Source organism: Ammospiza caudacuta, chromosome Z (assembly GCF_027887145.1).
Source record: "Ammospiza caudacuta isolate bAmmCau1 chromosome Z, bAmmCau1.pri, whole genome shotgun sequence".
NCBI classification, from domain to species: Eukaryota; Metazoa; Chordata; class Aves; order Passeriformes; family Passerellidae; genus Ammospiza; species Ammospiza caudacuta.
In genome coordinates, this window is record NC_080632.1 from 26588438 (window position 1) to 26608117 (window position 19680).

The following is a 19680-nucleotide window of genomic DNA, read 5'->3' on the forward strand; positions in this document are numbered from 1 at the left end:
ATGTCAAGAGGTTGGAATGGACTTTAAAGATCATCCTGTCCCAAGCCCCTTCCCATGCCATAGGCAGACAAATCTCCCACTAGATCATGTTGCTCAAAGCCTTATTCAACTTCAATGCCGCGAGGACTGCGGCACCCACACCTTCTCTGGGCAACCTATTCCAGCGTCTCATTCACTGTCACAGTGAAGGACTTCTTCCCAAAATCTCACTTAAATTTCCTCTCTTCATGCACCCTTACTGCTGGTCCTATCACTACAGAACATGATGAACTTCCCTTCAGATACGGGAAGGTTGCTGTGGGGTGTCCACACAGGCTTCTCTTCCCCATCTCTTCACCAGCCACAGCTCCCTCCGCCTGTCTTTGTAGAGGAGGGGTTCCAGACCCCTCATCACCTTCATGGCCTCCTCTGTACTTCATCAGTTTCTTGTCCTTCTTCTGCTGGGGACCCCAGAGCTGGATGCAGTGCACCAGGTGGGGTCTCACCACGGCGGAGCAGAGGCAGAACGCCCTGCTGCCCGCGCTGATTTTAACGCGGCCCCGGATGGGGCTGGTTTTCTGTCAAGTTTCAGATCTCCGCTGACTGACAAGCCTTTTCCCAGGCAGGACAGCACCGCGCAGGAGCCGGGCCCGGCCGCGCCGAGCCGCCCCCTCCCCGCGGCCCCGGACCGCGGCGGCGGCGCGAGGAGGGGAGGGGAGGCGGGGGGGAGCGGCGCCCCGTGCGTGCCGCAGCCGGTCACGTGGACGGCGGGACCGGGGCCGGGGCCGCGAGAGGCTGAGGCGGCGCCGGCAGCAGCGATGGCGGCGGCGGCGGCGGCGCTGGGCGGGCTCGGCCTCCTGCGCGCCCGGCTCAGGCTCGCAGCCGCAGCCGCCGCGACCTTCGCCGCCCTCGGCCGAACCGGCCACCGCGCGCCCCCGCTGCGCGGAGGCGTCGCCGCCGCCGCTCTCCCCTCGGCCGGGAGGAGCTACGGCTCCCAGGCGAAGGAAGAGGAGGAGCTGCGCGTCCGGTACCTGGATGATGAGCACAAAGGTAACGAGGGAAAGGCGGCTGAGCACCTGCCATCCCGGCCTGGCCGGGGTGACCCCTGCGGGGCAGAGAGAGGGCGGCCCTGGGGGAGCTGCCCGGCGGCGAGGGGCGGGAAGAGAGCGGAGGCTCCTCCTCCTTGTCACCGCGGCCAGGGCTGCGTCGCAGAGTGCTGGGAGCTGCCGATATGGCAGTGGCAGAACTGGGTCAGCTTGGTCCTTCTTGGCTCTTCACGTAGAACGGCTCGGGTTAGAAAGGGCGTTGAATAGTATCTGGTTCTAACTCCTCCGCCATGGGCAGGGACCCAGATGTGCTTAGAGCCCCATCCAGCCGTGCCTTGAACACTTGCAGGAATGGGGCATCCACAACTTCGGTGGGCAACCTATTCCAGTGCTTCATCACCCTCACAGGAAAGATTTTCCTCCTATTAACTAATCTAGACCTATTTTCTTCCAGTTTGAACCAATTCCACCTTGTCCTGTTGCTACATGTCCTTATAAATAGTCTTGCCTCGTCTTTCATGTAGGTTCCCTTCAGGTACTGGAAGGCTGCGACTAGGTCACTTCCAAGCCTTCTCATTTCTACACTGAACAGTTACAATTCTGTCAGCCTTTCTTTATAGGAGAGGTGTCCCATTCTTATCATCTTGGTGGCCTCCTCTGGACCAACTCCAATGGTTCCACGTCCTCCCTGTGCTGGGAGCCCAGAGCTGGATGCAGGTTCCAGGTGGGCTCTCCCCAGAGCAGAGCAGAGCAGAGGGGCAGAATCCCCTCCCTCCCCTGCTGCCCACGCTGCTCTGGATGCAGCCCAGGACACGTTTGGCTCTCTGGGCTGGGAGTGCCCATGGCTGGGTCATGTCCAGCCTCTCACCACCAGCACCCCCATGTCCTCCTCCCCAGGGCTGCTCTGCATCTGTCAGTGATGATACTGGGGTTTGTCCTGACCCAGCTGAATCACCTTGCACTTGGTCTTGTTAAACCTCATGAGATTCCCATGGGCCCACTTCATGAGCCTGTCTAGAGTGCTGTGGATGTCCTGTCCTTGAGGTGTGTCAACAGCATCACTCCTCTTTTCCAGAGTGCTGCAGCATATGTACTATGTTTGTGAGGTACACCTCTGTGAACTGGCATCTGTTTGCCTCTCTAATTGTGAGAAAATGAAGTTTAGCAGCAAATGTCTGGAATCATGCTGCTTCAGACATCAGTTTTGCGCTTTTGTGCAGGGGGCAGAGAGGGCATAAAACTGATATCCATGCTTTCTGTGGTGGAAGGTATGGCTTCAGTATTCTCTTATGTCATGCCGCTCTCCTAGTAATCATCTCATCCTCCTCCTTGCTTTTAGTGTTGTCAACTACTACTTACTTTTTTCTACTCAGCTATACCAAGAGTCTTATTTTAACTCACCTGGTCAAAAAAAAAAAATCTGTGCTCCTTAATGATGTGCAGCCAGTGCATCACAGTACAGACACTTTTTACTTCCTCTTCTGATGTGATGCTCTTTGGATTTTGAAAGTGTTCCACTTCCTTTGGTGTTTGTCACTTTGTTCCCCTGTGGATGCAGCAGGGCTAGGAAAGGTGGAGGAGAAGTAAGTGCAAACTCTGTTCCTGAGGATTTATTTCTCTAGCCATGATGTTGTACCTGCTTTTACAGACAGGGCCATAGTATAGAGCTTTGGTATCTGCAGCGTGTGAATCTCTTTACATGGAGAATATATCTTGGAACCACCATGTGTTGAGATGTACAGTTTAGTTTATGTCTGTGAGCACTTTAACTCAGCTATTTCACACATGCTGGCAATTAAGCAAATGCCAATGAGTTGAGTATGCCTGTACATAGATTTGTATACATGTACAGAGAAGTAACTTTAAAACTTTGAATTTTACTATGACCTTAGATGGTTATTCTTTCATCTTCAAGGGAAAACTGATGTTGTGCTTTCATCTGAGGGCAGGTTTTTGTCATTATTTAGGATTGATAGTATTTAGGATTTAAGATGATATAATCTGGTCCTGAAATTATCTTCTGTAGTTCTGTTTCTAACTCTTTCCACTTCCTTTAAAATGTACTACTTTAGTTCTGTTTTTCCAGCTGACTCTGAAACTTGGAATTAGTTTCAAACATCTATTCAGATTTTTTTTGGGATTATTTTAAGTTAAGGAAGAGACAAGACAGGAGCAAAGAAGAGTTTGTAAAATGTTAGAAGAGTGTTTTTCTTTGTTTATTTTGTGCTTTACCAAGAAGTGGTAGAAAATATCACGATCTTACATAGTAATCAACTTTTATTTTTATTACACAACAAACATAGAATTAGGCAGTGTGTTCCAGCTGTTGAATTGGCTAGGAATCATTGTTTTTATAATGTTCTGAAGATGTTTCCTACTGAATATGTAGCCTAAAGCCCCAAAACTTGGAGATAGTATTTGTAATGTAAAAGCAGCTCTTGCTATCATAAGGAAGGATTTTTAATTAATGAATTCTCTTAAGCGGAAGGAATTTTCTTTGGTATTGTCTTTCAGAAGGACACAGAAACAAACACTGTTTGTTAGAAAAAGATAAGAACAAGGATGTAGAAGTAGGCCAGAAGGAGACATTAACTTCATATGCCTTCTTCAGCAGCACAAAGAGCACGCAACATTTCCACAAAAGTAACGTGGCTCTACTTCCTCCCTGTAGTGCTAGCACACACTCTCCTCCTCACCTTGTATACCAAGCTTATCTGTATTTCTCTACTTACGGTGTGTAATATCTCTGCTTAATGAGGACGCCAGCTCTGTAAACACCCCTCTGGTCTTTCTTGGTGTTCTCTACCCTGCCATTACTTGATCTACCATTTCGTGTTCCTGGCTTCCCCACACGGTACTCTGGTTCCCCTGTGGCCTCATCACACCATCCCATTACATACTTCTTGACTTGGTGTGTGCACGCTCAGACCCTGCTCTCTGACTGCCTCCTATGGCACGTTCATGCTTGTTGATGCTGTGGTTGTGCTCTTGCACGTGCCGAGCATTTCCACGTTGCTCAGAGAGGACTGTGGATACTTGGGAGGAAGGAAGACTGGCTGTACCTGCCTCATGTACAGACCTATGTCTTGTAGCACTAGACAAATCTTTGCCTGTAGGCAAAGTAGCAAACTGTTCTGCTTCATATCACTTACATGTGGTTTGCATACCCCAGGTCTTGGGAGGTTGTTAAACATGAAGTAAAATGAGACTATATTTGCAAAGGCTAGTTATTGGAATTTTAACTGAAGGCATTCCAGCTTCCAAATTTGAAATCTGACCAGAACTAGAATACAACAGGTGGGGGGTTTTTGAAGAATGTGATTGAAAAATACCTGTATGTTCTGCCCATGTTGCAGCTTGTGAAGCTCTTAGTGTCAGTTTTCTGTGAGTAAAGATGACTATCAGTGTATTAATTTTTTTAAAATTAGGCATATATCTTTTACTTTATTTGAGATTCTATTTGATCATCACTAGGGCTGAAATGTATTACAGTTATTCACATTCCAGAAATTAGCCAAATTACATTAGTGATCCCATTACAAATTTAAATGACCTTAGTGCTTTGGATTTTTAAGTTATAGGTGCCATGGGGAGAAATATCTTTTTAGTCTTGATTCCAGTGTGATGGTGACACTTGCTGGAATGTGATATAAATATTTTTAAAATTTAGATTTTACACTAGAATGACTCCTTATGGTCAAATTTCCCAGCTGGTTTTGGTTCAGTTTAGAATTAGACAGCTTTTGGTCTTCATCAGTTGGAATTCTAATATACATGGAATGGGCAGAAACAAATACAGTCTTGGTTGAAGTTGTTTGCTCAGAGGTTGGTGTGATAGCTAGCTGATAAATTGGAAGAACTTCCCATCCCTTTGCCGTGTTTAAAGCAAGGCTGAGCAGGTGAGATTTATTAACTTAAGAAGTGCAGAAAAGAGTTAGGTCAGAATTTAGAGGTGAAACAGGCTCAGATAGGAGATTTTGAAGAGTGTTTTGGTGCCTTTAAAAAGTGCTGGTTTGTACACATCTGTGTGATTTTTCACTTAAATACTTCTTGATAAGATAATTAATTAAAGCCACCAGAATTGTGCATTATATATTCACCATATGTTCCTGTTTTGCTTAAGAAACTACTTCAGAATAATAAACATCTAAGTCTACTTGTTTGCCTTGCTGTATCTGAGTAGTTAAGTGAAACAAGCTTAAAACTAACTTACTTTGATCCCCCTTCCACTTTTCAAAGCACAATTCAGACTTTTTAAAATACTTTTTTAATTATGAAAAATTACTTGTGTGTGTGTATTTAATGCAAATAAATAATAAAATAAATACAAATAAAAATAATTCTGCAAGTACTTTATATGCAGATGTAGTGAGTATTTCAAACTCTGGCACAGTGTCTAATATTGGTTTAGAGATAAGATTAATTTTTAAGTAACCATTTAAATGTGTTTCTACCAAACACTGAGGATGATCTTTTGATCTCTAAAATGTGCAAGATAAAAGAGATAAAAAACATTATTAAAAGTAAGATCTCCTCTGTGCTGATACAAACAGTAGTTAAACCAGGATCTAATCTCTTCACTTTATTCAAGTATTAAATGTAGTATATGCTTTGAAACCAGAATGTTTCTGGAAATCTATGAATATTTTAAAACTATCTTCCAGATACATATGTATTCTTATTTCAGTGGAAGACATTTCTTACTTTTACTATGCTTTCATTTTATAATATAACTTTTGTTTTTATGATATAACTTTTATAATATAAGTTGCATTTCCTCTTTCTTTTGAGCGCTGATAATTATACACAAGCAGCTTTCTCTTTTGACAGGGGCAACTTGTAAGTAGAAATATATTGTTCATTTATGTATGTTTTGCCTCTAATGGTTGGCTAGGAAAGTAGTATACAGGAATATTGCTGCTTATAATGGACAGCACTGGGAATCATTGTCTCTTGGAGAGCCTAGCCAGTTAAGATGAAGTTAGTTTTCAGTAGGCAGATATATTTTTAATAGATGCACATTATGTGCTGAAGTGTGTCCCAGAAATAATGTGGGGATGACTCCAAGGAAAAACTATGACATTAATATTTGGTTTAGCATTATGTGAATGCTTATTCCTTCTTAGTAGAACTCTCACATTTTTGATACCATACAGATACACCAACAAAGCAAAGACTACTACTACTACTATAGTACTACTACTAATTTCTACTTCTATTTATTAATGATTACTTTTTAATATATTTTCTTTCACAGGTAGAGTTTTCAAACAGTTTATTTTAAACGATTTCAGAAACCACATATATATGTGTATGCTTTAGGAAAAATGAACCATGATTAATTGCTTTTAATGTCAATGTAACAGGTATTATTGAAGAGTTGCTGCCCTCAGGTCAAGTCCCCCATGACTGGAAAAAGGGAAACATTGTACCCATGTTGAAAAGGGACAGAAAGCTGAAGTCTGGGAACTAGTGACCCATGAGCCTCACCTCTGTGCCTTTCCTCTGTGAAGAACAGATCCTTCTAGAAGCTGTGCTGAGACACGTGGAGGACAGGGAGGTGATTCAAGACAGCCAGCATGGCTTCACCAAAGGCACGTCCTGCCTGACCAACCCACTGAACTGGAATGATGGAATTCATTCCATCAGTGGTCAAGGGAATAGCTACACATTTCATTTATCTGGACTTCTCGAAAGCCTTTTGCAGAGTTCCCCACAACACCTTTGCTTCTAAAGTGGAGAGAGATGGATTTGATGGATGGACTTTTCAGTGGATGAGAAGTTGGTTGGATGGTGGCATCCAGAGTGTAGTGGTCAATGGCTCAGGGTCCTGATGGACGTCAGTGACAAGCAGTGTGCCTCAGGGGTCTCTACTGGGACCACTGTGATTTAGTATGTTCATTGATGACATAGATGAGGGGATTGAGTTCACCTTCGGCAAATTTTTAGATGATACCAAGCTGAGTCGTGCAGTTGACATAGCTTAAGGATGGGATGCTATCCAGAGGGAGCTGGACAAACTTGGGAAGTGGGTCCATGAGAATCTCGTGAAATTTAAAAAGACCAAGTGCAAGGTGTGGCACCTGGGTCAGAGTAACCCCTGGTATCAGCACAGGCTGGACATGAGCAGAGGGAGAGCAGCCCTGCCCAGAAGGGCTTGGGGGTGCTGGTGGGTGAGAGGCTGGACATGAGCCAGCCATGGGCACTCCCAGCCCAGAGAGCCAAACGTGTCCTGGGCTGCATCCAGAGCAGCGTGGGCAGCAGGGGAGGGAGGGGATTCTGCCCCTCTGCTCTGCTCTGGGGAGAGCTCACTTGGAACCTGCATCCAGCTCTGGGCTCCCAGCACAGGGAGGACGTGGAGCTGCTGGAGTTGGTCCAGAAGAGCCATGAATATGATTAGAGGGATGGAGTACTTTTCCTATAAAAAAAGTCTGAGGGAATTGGAACTGTTCATCATTCAGGATGGCCTACTGTGACATTCCATTTTCTGAAGGGAGCCTATAAGAAAGATAGAGAAGGACTTAAAACTGAAAGAGAGCAGGTTTAGTTTACATATTAGGAAGAAATTCTTTACTTTTAGGGACTGAAAGTGATTGCCCAAAGAAGCTGTGGATACCCCATCCCTGGAGATGTTCAAGGCGGTGTTGGATGGGCCTCTGGACAACCTGGTCTAGTGCAAGGTGTCCCTGCAGGAGGCTTGGAACTAAATGATCTTCAAGGTCCTTTCCATCCTCAGGATGCTCTGATCTTGTAGTAATGGCATATCAGAACAATGATGATTCAAATGTGACTGTAAGGCATGTCTTTTGTATATATATCACTGCAATATGTAGGTGTCCCTTGCAAACCTTTTATACTTTTTCTCTTGCACTTCTGCTTCATATTTTTTTCATACTTAAATGAAAACAACTAGGTGGGTGTCATCTTTATCTTTTACTTCTGTGGAAGAAAGCAGAAGTGATAGTTTTATGACTTGATACAACACTGCTAAGCAAAAATTGAGATGTATGATTTGTCTTCAAGGATAATTCCTTTGTAGGAAAAAATCTTTAAATTGCTTTAGTGTTAAGTGGAGCTTCCTTCTGAATACACTGTTGTTGGTTGTGGAGTAGCAGTCTTTCAGCTCCAGTGGGAAGAAGAAAAATTCAAGTGTCATTAAGTGTTATTGTCATTGAGTATAACATGTTTGTGAAAAGGATGCTATTTTCTGACTGAAGTATGGTTTGGGGTAATAGCATCTCTAGTTTATTCAAGCATGGGATTTGTAGTGCCTGAAAATCAAAGTGAAGTCAGGATGAAGGGTCTTTTTGTTGCTTTAATGTAGGATGATGCTTTTGCCTGATCTACTCGTGTTGAACATATGGAATATTTGAATTTGGAGTGATCCTCCTCCTGGAGAAGAAGTTGTAACAGCTGAAGAAAAGTGCTACACTACCATTCCTTTTTGCTTAACAGCATGTAAACAGATTCCTATGCAAGTGCTGAGTAGTGACCTTTGTGGGTGGTCCTGTATGAGTATCTCCAGCCACATGTGTAAGTGTGGGAATTCAGGCTTGTAGAACAAGGAACGAAGGTCATTTGGGTTGACTTGGCTCCATTCCCCTTTTAGGAGGTATCTATACTTAACAATTGACTGTACCTTAAGAGCAAGAAAGGCATGTGTGCTTTATTATGGCATTTGACACTCTTTTTGTTTGAATCTTGACAGTGGTAGCTGACAAATGGAAGACTGTCTTCAAATTGGTGACTGCAGAAGGAGCAGGAGCTCTTTTAAATCTTGTCTTGTGTGCATGTGTGTGCCACGTACATGCAGGGGGAAGGAGAGGAAGGGAGCTCAGACACTAATGGGTCAGTCCTAAGGGAGGACAGGTCTTCCAGAAATAGAAGGAACAGTATGCACTGAGATGACAAGGAAGGCTACAGGAGCTTATTTATGTATAGATTGTACATTCAAAGCTGAGTGGTGAAGTAGTAATCACCTGGGCAAACAATGAGTTTCTGGAATTCTGTTTTTTCATATCATAGGTTGGTGGCAATACTGTGGGCATTTTTGTTTGAGACAGAGCTTCCTTTCTGCCTTTCATTCAGTCCTATTTTCCCCCTTATCCTTGCATTTTCTGCATAAAAGATCCTGACTGATAAAATGTTACCTGGGCAGGATCAGGACTGTGTGCTGGTGTTTTGAACTCAGGCAGTTGTGTGAATTCAGGCAGTAATTGTCTAAAAGATTGCTGTAATTGTGATAAACTTAGGCATTGCCAAAATAGACTTTTCAGAATTTTCCTCTTTGATATTCATGCCTGTTAAGGTGAGTGGGGCATAATAAAGAAAATTTTTGTTTCTGCTGCAATATTCAAACCAACGCACAGGTAATCAGTTAGACAATTGATCTTTTAACTGGACTAAGGGAACTTTGACTGTGTCTTTGGAGCCATGTACCAAGCACTGAGCTTGATTTTTGTGTTTCAGAGAGAATTTTTTGTTTGATTTTTTTCCTTTTTAAACAAAAATACCAATTTTTCCCATTGGTGGCATTCTTTCTATGTTTATGACTTCTTTTTACCTGTAGCAGAGTTGCTGGTCTTTGCTCTGATAGTGCTTCATGCTTTAAAAAGTCTCTGGAGATAGTCTCTCTAAATATGGAAATATGTGCTTTACAATTAAGCATCTTTCCTGATGGTGTGTCAGCACTTCATGCAGAAACATGAAATTTGTGCATGCAGTTGTGTAGTTCTACATTCAACCTTTGTAAGCACTGTTTCCACATAACGATGTTATGGCCCTATTTTTGTTACTAAAATAAGTGTAATTTCTGTTGAGTATTGAAAAGAATAAATAATTTTATTTTCTTTCAGAAATTCAGTAGTGATTACACTAGCATTTTTTTTAATCCTCAATGCCTTTTCTATAATTTCAAAATAATAATAATTTACATAGATGATACATATTTCACTCCATTGTAACAATGATGTGATCTTTCTTCCTCTCCAGGAATTGTGGTGCTTGGATTAAACAGATCTCATGCCAAGAATGCACTTAGTAAAAATCTTGTAAAAATGGTAAGTGAAAAGAATAGTTTTTACTATAAAGGTGAAGTATTGGAATGAAGCACGTTAAAAAGTGTTTGGTGATTCCCCTTCCTCCTTTTCTCTGTAGATGTCAAAAGCTGTGGATGCTTTGAAATCTGATAAGAAAGTGCGAACTGTTGTATTCCGGAGTGAAGTCCCGGGGATATTCTGTGCTGGTATGCAAACTTAATTTTCCTAAAAAGCTGGAAATCTGTATTCTCTTATTGCACTAAAAAAGCCAAAAAAGGCCCAGATTCCAAGGAAACATGTCTTTTTCATATATTAATCTCAGTAACAAACAAAACATTTTTAAATTATTTTCCTCGATTGCTAAGACAAATCAAATATTTGGTTTATTTCTTCTGTGTCATAAAGTATTTCAAAATATATAATAGTTTAACCATGATAGTGAAAAATCATTTAATTGATCTAGAAACTCTTGCCAGTGTTTCAGAATGAGGTGCAAATAATTTGCGGTCATATAAAGAGGCTTTGTAGAAAGCTGTATCAAACCTTTCTTTTAAATGTATTAACTTGAAATTTTAGTTAAAGAAACATATGTAAACTTAAAATTTCATGATGAATATGCATGTTACTGCAGGCTGAATGTATTCTCAAATTAAAAACAAATCAAAACAAAAAGCACACATCCCAGCCCACAAATCCAACAGTATATAAATCTTGCCAAAGTGCTCAGAAAAGCAAGAGCTCTCAGCTACCAGATGCTGGGAAGCAGAATTTGCTGACAAGTCAAGATCAATTCATACAGCAGTATATTTTATGAATATCAAGCGAATAGACTTCTTATTTAAAAATGTTTCAACCAGATCTTACTTTATTCAAATTTAATTTACATCCATTTGAAACAGAAAACAGAAGTAAAAGAACAGTTTGTTCTTTCAAGAGAACTGTTCAAGAGAACAGTTCAAGAGAACAGAACTAGAAGAAGTTTGTTCTTTCTAATACATTAATATAACTGTCAAGAAAGAGGAGATCAGTTCTGAAATTTTATTTTTCTGATCATTTTTGTAGTAATTATTCTTTATGGCCCAAATAACATAATTAGTTTAGTTTTAAATGCAAAATAGTTTTTCCGGTTTTTAAATATGTAGTGTACCTAAGCACTTTTAGTTGAATTTAAAATTCTTCTTCTGGCTTTTCTTAGGCCTATTCTCATGCTGATACAGTTTTTACTTACAAGACTTGTGAAAATAATTGTCTTGGAAAAAAAGGAATAATCAATTCAGTGCTTAGTAATACATATAAATAGGTTAAATGTGTGTGTATTAATCAGCATATTTAATTTAAAGTTTCCATCTTGTTTTAAATCAAGAAGTTTTAAGTTTTAGTCATCTCAGAAAAAAACCTCTAGTTTTTAAACTAATGAAGAAAGAAGCATCAGAGCAACACATGCAAATGGTGTTTCAAGTTAAATGTTATGTACTTGAAATAAAAAGATGGCTGTTGGGGGTTTTTAACAATGTTTTTTATTTGACATTCTTGAGTTTTGTAGTAGTGATGTACTGGAAATAGGAGGGCAGAAATACTGATTTTAAGGGAGGGTATCTCAGGTATGCTTCTGTTATTGTACTTATGAGCTCCAAGTATGCTTCCAGTATTCTTTTTTAGCTGTCTTTTCCAAGCTGTTTTGGTATAAAGATTTAACATGCTCATTGCTGCTTTTTTATCTGGCTTAGAAGGCCAAGCAATTCAGAGTATGTATTAAGACATAATAACAGAGAACATACCAGGACATGAGGAAGGAAAATCGGTCCTGAAAAGAAGATTGTGAAAGACAAAGGCTGGGTAGTTATATTGGGATGTTAACCCGGGGAGTAGAGACAGGGTGTGAACTAGGTGGCTCTAATTTTAAAAAAGTGATGGTTGAAACAAGTGTCCTAAGAAAGGAGATTCCTGTAGCTGAACAAGTGAAATGGTGTTCTAACAGTGGTAACTGAAATTTAGAATGAAACAGAGTACCTGAAGCAGAGTTTGTTAATGAAAGTAGATGAAAATGCGCAGTGGATGGATGGATTGCTTCAGTAGGTGACTTTAACGGGTATCTCTAAAGAGAATGATAATAAAGGAAGCATAGTGAGATCTGGAAAAAACAGGTTAACAGCTTAGGGGGAAGCAAGATGAGAGGAACATACTGGATGTAAGAAGGCAGTTTCTGGAGGGGACTCAGGAAATTCAGTAGAACAGAAGAAAGTGTTTTCAAACTTAAATGTTAAAGGAGAATATGTTACTTCAAGAACATTTAATTTCCTTAAAAAATGCAAGGATCATCTTGTGAAATGTCACATTTTCTTGTGCCTTATAGTGCTATTTAGTTAGGCTAAACCTGGAATGTTTTTATTTTTTTGTATTTCCTCATTAATGTTTTCTTGCTAACATGTGTGGGAATGTATGTTTTTAAAAATATACTTTTATGATTATTTTTTGGACCACCATCTGATGTTTTACAGACTGCATATTGGGAAACTTTGTCCTAGATTGTAGTTCCCTTTTATGTGTGGAATGAAGTCCAAGATCATTAAATCCTGCCATTCCTTAGCTATCAACACATATCTATGAAAGCCACAAGCCAAGTGTCTTGTATCCTTCTAAGGCCTAGTCCACAAAACATGACATCCAACCATTTTTCTGAAAGTAGCAGTGTGGATGATTAAAATATTTAAACTCTTTTGATCACTGATGTAGATTTGGTTATGATTTCAAATTATGATATTTTCACACAGTGAAATAGGAGGGAGACAAAAATGGAATTGTATAAAAGAATGTAGAGATGTGCCAGAAATCATATCCTTTTATTTCTGCATAAAAATTCACTGTGAGTCTTTACCTACTCTTTTCTTTGTGTCTCCTTTTTAGTACTTCGTACATCCATGGGTGTAGAAAACTCCTCATTAATGCTCTAGCACTGATCAAAAGGGATGCCCAGAAATCAAAGCCTTGCATGTCTGGGGTTAAGGGTGTCTGTGATTATGCATAGGCTGTCTTTGAGTAATTATGTCTGTAAGGGCTTCTTGTGCTTCCATTAGAAATGCTCTGGCACGGAGTCACTTGTTGGCTCCTTTCTTTCTACATCTGAAATCAAATAAGTTAAGTATTGGTCTTTCTGGAGTGAACATGTATGACCAGTCCTGGCCTATGTAAGCTGAGGCTGTGTACTTGCACCATTCTGCAGCCATTGTAGGTGGGTCTGTAAAGGAGTCTTTTTATTTCCTGACAGTGTTCCATTCTTGAGGAAGGCATAGGCTTATGGATGGAATAAGGCAGATGTCCCATGTGTAAAATGTCTGTGATCGAGTAATGATGGGCTGTGCTGTGTTCACACAAGGTGGCAAATTACATTCACAGGCAATTTGAATAGCTTGATTTTTCATTATTAATATAATTTTAACATATGTGTATTAGTGATACTGCTGAGGTGCTTTTTGTGAGCAGATTTTTAGGCTTTCTTCATCTTCAAAATATTTGTAGAGATAAGTCTGCGTAATGGTGTTGGATGATACAGTACTATGAGGAAGAGAGGAAGCAGTATCCACAAGTTGTTTCAAAATGTAATTTTGTGTTGGTGTGTATGCAGAGTGGATAAGGTTGGAAGAGACTTCAGTGATGTCATCTGGTCCGACCTCACTACTCAATCAGAGTTATTCTGAAAACAGTCTTAGAGCTTCTTCTGATTTTAACTACATGAGGTCAGAAAAAAGTACAAATAAAACACTTGCTTAAAAGCAGTTTTTTCAGTTTTCAGAGAGTATTTGAGAATGGCTTTCGTCTGAAGAACTGAACAAGCTAATATTGCATCTTAAAGCTTTTGTTGTTCAATTTTCTAAGGCTTTGAATAGAAGCTGAGATAATATTTATAAAACTTCTAGTTGCTATAGAATTTTACATTTGGATATGTTTTAGCTGAAGCTGAAGACTGCTGCATGGTTCTAGGTCTCCTGCTTTCTTCTGTTTTTTCCTATCTCACCCACTCTTGTCAGTATGTTTGATGACGTGAAATAGGGATTATGCTATATTTTGCAATTGAAAACGATGGGATCAAGTAATAATCTTTCCTTTTAAACAGTTTTATGTGTTGATGGTTATAGTGATTAAAGAAACAGATTCTGATTATATTCTTTTGCTTCTACCTTTTTGGTTGCTGTTCCTTGTATTGTTGTTTTTCTTGGTTATGTCATGTTCCTCCATCCCTCTTCATGTCTGGTCAAAAAAGCATAAAAAACCATAGTCTTCATGTATTTGTTTCAGGTAGTAATTTACTAGCCCATAGTCCATTGGTTCAATTTACAGCTCAGGCTAATAAATAAAACCCCTTGCTACTGTTTTACCATTCAGAGTAGTACCTCTGGTGCAACCAGGACAGTTGCTTAACTCTTACTGTCCAAGCCCAGTCACAGATCATTTCTCTTAAAAATCCACATGTGAGTTGTTCTCAGTTTCCCTGCATCCATCTGTTCTCTGTTGATAAGCAGAAAAAAAGCTATCTCCTTTAGGAGAAAAGGACTAGAAGAACACACTGCTTCTGGATTTTGATTTGCCTGGGAGAGTTAGGAGAGCTTTCTGTTGTAACTTGTAACTTCTTGAGACTTGTGGTGACTGTGTTTAGAGGGTAAGTGTTTAGAACTGTCTCTCTTCAGGATTGTTTTTTCAAAGTGAGCTGGACTGTATGATAGATATGGTGAGGTTGATGGGTTATTTGCTTTGTATATGTGTGCATACGAAGAGAGCAAGCTTTGGAGCAAATTTTTACTGTTCTTTGGAGACCTTATTTCAAAAATCTTTAAGAGATATCAGAATACAGACAGTTAACTTTTTGCTGTTTTTGTAGCAGGCTTTCAAGACAGTTTGAAAAATTTTGGTATTTGAGCTCTTTAAACCACTTTGACCTAAAAGTTACTACAGCTCGGCCAATGAAGTCCCTTCTTGGAAAAGCAGAAGAAATCTCTGTGCCAGAAAAAAATCACCATTTGAGTCTGTGGTATGAGTAAAGCCAACCCAAATGCTTTTCCTGTTGGCATAATTTGTCTGCATCAAAATTTTGTTTCCGTCAGAGTTGAATTGGCTATATGGAGTTTAATTCCCGGCTGCCACTTCCAGCTGGTGCAGTTTTTCTGGCGGAAGTTTATGAAGCAGACAAGCCTAGTAGCGCAGATCCTTGAAGACTTCTTTATTTATGAGGTTTTAATATGGAGGAGTAGAGGAGTTTCATAATAGCTCTCAAATACTTGACCTACTCTTGTTTTTATAGAACTAGCAGGAGTAGTAGGGAGGTATTACTGTGGGTGTAATCTCCTTTTTTCTTGCAGTCTCTGTTATGCAAGCAAGGAGAAGTGTATGCTTTCCCAGATCATATTTGGTTCTCCAGATTTCAGCTCCTGCACCAGGAACTGAGAAAAGATTTTGTGTATTACTCCACTCTTCCCTCTTAAGATTCAGATCACACATGAAGATGTTTTAGTGTCTTCTGAATATTTCTGTTGCTGCATGTACCTTTCATTTCCCCAGATAAATGCCTTATGATGTAGACTGTAGCTAGGTTCTTTCCTCTTTCTCATTCCAAGCTTTCACCAGTGTTCAGATGCCAAGTGCTGTAGATTATTCGACTCAACCAACAGTTGCATTTCTCCTAGATCAACATCAGTGACATGAAATATGTTAGGTTGGTCAGCCATGTGGCAGCTCTGTCTTGTGAGTGCTCACAGTCATCTGTTACATTTGGGTTCTACAGCTTGCTTTGTCCGATGTAGATGATTTTGCTTCTTAATTTTGATGTTGTGTTTCTGGATGATTTATTCCCGTCATTATATTCTAGAGCACATGTTGAACAGCTGAGCCAATAGAGAGTGCAGTTAGGATTGAGGTTTGATTCTCTAGTCTATATACAGGAAAAAATCCCAGTAAGAAAAACTGGTTTAAGTATCTTTCTTTTGGAAGTACGTTAGTTATCTAACTCCAAATGCTCCTCTACTACCTCACAACACATACTAAATTTCAGAAGTAATTAGAATGACAGTGGATTTTTCAGAGCTAAAAAATGTAAAGTGGAATTTTCCAGGAGGTTTTTCAGTAAGAATATGAAAATCTAACAAGGTTCATTTTTTTGATTTGCAGAAGACTGACCATTCCTGACAAGGAAGCAGGCACAAAGAATATGACAGGAAATTGGGTGAGACTGTACTCAACAATGCAGTCTTCAAATTAGCATCTAATCGACTAGGAAATTTTATTTTAAGAATCACTTGTCTGTCTTCTCATTGGTTGGTGCAATGCCTTAATTGAGAAAGTGATAGAATTTGGTTACCATTTGTTAAGCTTTCTGAAAGTTATTCTCCAGATGGGAATAGAGCTTTTAAACTAATATATTTAGTTCACATGGGCCTCTCTGAGAAAAGACCAGGAGCTGTCCTGGTACTTGACAGAGCAAGCTGCATCCAGTTCCAAAACAGACCCGTGACTGCCCAATGCTGAATCTTTAAGAGATGCTGGTGGCATCTCTATGATAACATAGATATTAGAAATTGTAAAGAGCCATGTGCAGCAGCCATGAGAGAGGAGTGAGAAAAAATTGGAAGAGGAGCAGCCCTGCAGACCCTCAGATCAGAAGCAAGGAAGGGGAGGGGGTGCTTAAGTGCCAAAGGAGAGATTCCCTTGCAGCCCAAAGACAAGACCACGTCAAAACAGGTTGTCATCCTGGAGCTCATGGAGGACCAATGTGGAGCAGATACCCACACTGCAGGCCATGAGGAACCCCAGGCTGAAGCAGGTAGACACACCCTAATGGAAGCTGCAGCCCATGAAGAGCCCAGTCAGGAGCAGGGTCCTGGCAGAGCTGTGACCTGTGGGACAGCAGCCTATACAGGACCAGATGCTCTGGCAGTTGTGGCCCATGGGGGACCAATGCTGGAGAAGGACTGTGCCCTGTGGAAAGGACCATGCTGAAGCAGTTCCTGAAGGACTGTGTCTCCCATGGGAAGTCCTGGGAAAGACTGTATTGTGTGGTAGAGATGGCAGGGATGAAATGTTATGGTTGAATTGCAAGCCCCATTCCTCCTCCCTTTTGTTCTGCACAGCGGTGGGGAGGGGTGGGGGAGTTAGTAACAAAGTTAAGCCAGGGAAAAAAGGAAGAAAGAATGGTGGGAAGAAGGTTTTGTTTTTGTTTCTCACTGTCTACCTTTTATTGCCACTAAATTAAATTTATCTTTCCTAAGTCCAATCTGTTTTGGGCATGATGGTAGCAAATGAGTGATCTCCCTTGATCCACTAGTTTTTAATTGTATTTTCTGCCCTACCTTACAGAGGAGGGGAACTGGCAGAGAGCCTAAATTAACCTACATATCCAGTTATTTTCCAGATTTTTTTTTTATTGTCCGGATTTTTCAAGGTAAGATTGAGGAAAGACCTTTATTCTTGAAGAGCTATGAATTGAGGTTGGATTAGTTATATAAAGTCTCAGAGGAACTTGTGTAAAAAATAGTCTAAAATAAAAGTAGTCAGGAAGATTTTTCTCCAGCTGAGTGAGTAGTGAACAGAGCTGTGTAATAAGTATGCTCTAAGAGTTAAAGTGGAATATCTTCAGCAGGAAAGACTAAATCTGTAACTACTTGGTTCTTTTTCTATCCCTTACTTGAGGGGCGGGATTTTTTTTCTTAAGGCTTGTGTATGGCTTCTGTTAGATTTCTCACTCTTCCTACCTTGTGTGCTCTTAAGACTTGTGTATGAAATATTGTGTGTCCTTTTCCAGTTTAGAAGTTTTCTAATGACAACTTCACTGTAGTTACTCCTTTAGTATCAGGAGCAATTTATAAAAATGTTGTATTTCTGTCTGAGAAGGGATTCCATTGTTTCACTGAATACAGACAGTTTGAATTGAAAGTACTTTCAGTCAATGTGTACTTGTCTCCTGTTGTCAAAGATTTCTAAGGGTCTAATGAAAGTAAAGACAACTTAATTCATAGCTAATATTACCGTAGCATAAAGCTTTTTTTTTTTTTAAAAAGCTTCTGGCAATTGGATATATTCAGTTTTAATTCTAGTTGTGGATATTTCTATGCCATTTTTCTTCCTTTTTTGGTCTTGAATGAGCTGTGGACCATAGCTTACTATGATATGTGTATACAATAAAAAAAAAATCTAAGATCAGGCCATTAGTGAAAGATAAATTGTGAGCTCCAGCTAGAGAGTCATCTTTTTGGCAGTATTTTTCCTTGATTGATGCAATTTTGAGACTCGCTTTTTCAATATGGTGAAACAACATCTGACCATTCCTTCTCTTCTGTGGCTTGTGACATCTGATAAATAATGGAACTGTAAAAGTTTATTTATTCCAATGATACAAGCATTCTTCTTTTTCCTTTGTCAATAGGATTGAAGCCATCTTGAACTTGAGATCCATGCTATTACTTAAAATTGACTAAAATGATCCAAATCTGTCTGAGTTGGTTCTCTGGTTGTGTGGTGAGCTTTGCCAAACCGAATCAACATTTTGTGGGGTTACCTAATTTGATTGATCAAGTTAGTGCTTTACTGGTACAATATTTACCAAACGCTGGACTCTGGAATATAGTTATGTGGAAACACAGCACCTGCTTCAGTCACTGGAAATATGAGATTATTTTATGTGATGGATATCTGTCTTCAGAATTCATTTTGAGCAACAGAAGGCTGTACTGTATTTGGTATCATTCAGCTGGCTTATGTGTTCTGGGAAGTATACAAGCAGGATTAAAGTGTATCTTTGGCTATTGGAGTCCATGGTGTTTTACCTGCTGATTAAAAAATATATTTTAAAAAATTTTCTGTTTTAGTATTTTAACAAATTGCCTTGGGCTTTTAGTCCATTACAGCAAATGCACACAATTAATGTGTGTATTTTACGGAAATATTTTTTCCAGTGGAAGCCACCTAAAATCCTTAAAATATTAAGATCTAGGTAAAAGATATATTACTGAGGTAGTGGTATTTGGTTAGTTCTTTTTCCAGAGGAGGGTAACAAGAAAGGGAATGATTTTCCTAAAGCTATGAAAAATTATAAAAGCATGGGAAAAAATGATCAAATTGAATGCCTAAAATTGTTAAAATGAAATATTTGGTACAAAGTAATTTGTTATGTCTGGAGAAGTAGTTACAAATAAATGTACTGATGATAAGTTTCTTTGTTTGGACTCTGTCTATGGCAATCAGAATCATGCTTGGGATATCCTCTAGGTAGCTGTACAGAAAACCTAGGGAGACAAATGTCTGAAGGAAACAGTTGGCCATTTTTGGGTTGCCTTCCTACATCTTGTTTATATTATGTTGAGTAAAAATTTTGGAGGTGTAGCTTGCTTTTTGTAATAGTAAATTGAGGATTTGGGTCTAACTTTAGAGCTAAGACTTTTATAACCAAATGACTGAAAGTCATTTAATGAATGAAAATAAGTAAAACCATATAGCTTACAAATAGTTATATCAGGTAACATCCTGAACAGCTGGAGAACTAAAAAAATTTCTGGAGATGCTTGAAATTGATGCAATGCTCTAGATCTTTTGGATTGTTACTAAATAATAAAGAAGTTTCCAGAGTAGAAATTTGT

General features: G+C 39.8%; 1 protein-coding gene across 1 annotated transcript in view; it reads left to right on the forward strand.

Annotated features, from left to right (window-relative positions):
* The first annotated feature begins 797 nt into the window (after window positions 1–797).
* Window positions 798–19680, forward strand: part of AUH (AU RNA binding methylglutaconyl-CoA hydratase) — a 111675-nt gene continuing 92792 nt past the window's right edge. Inside the window, exons 1-3 of the mRNA XM_058823373.1 lie at window positions 798–1029; window positions 10017–10084; window positions 10182–10269. Coding sequence (XP_058679356.1) covers window positions 798–1029; window positions 10017–10084; window positions 10182–10269 — 388 coding nt within the window. The remainder of the gene's footprint in view (window positions 1030–10016; window positions 10085–10181; window positions 10270–19680) is intronic.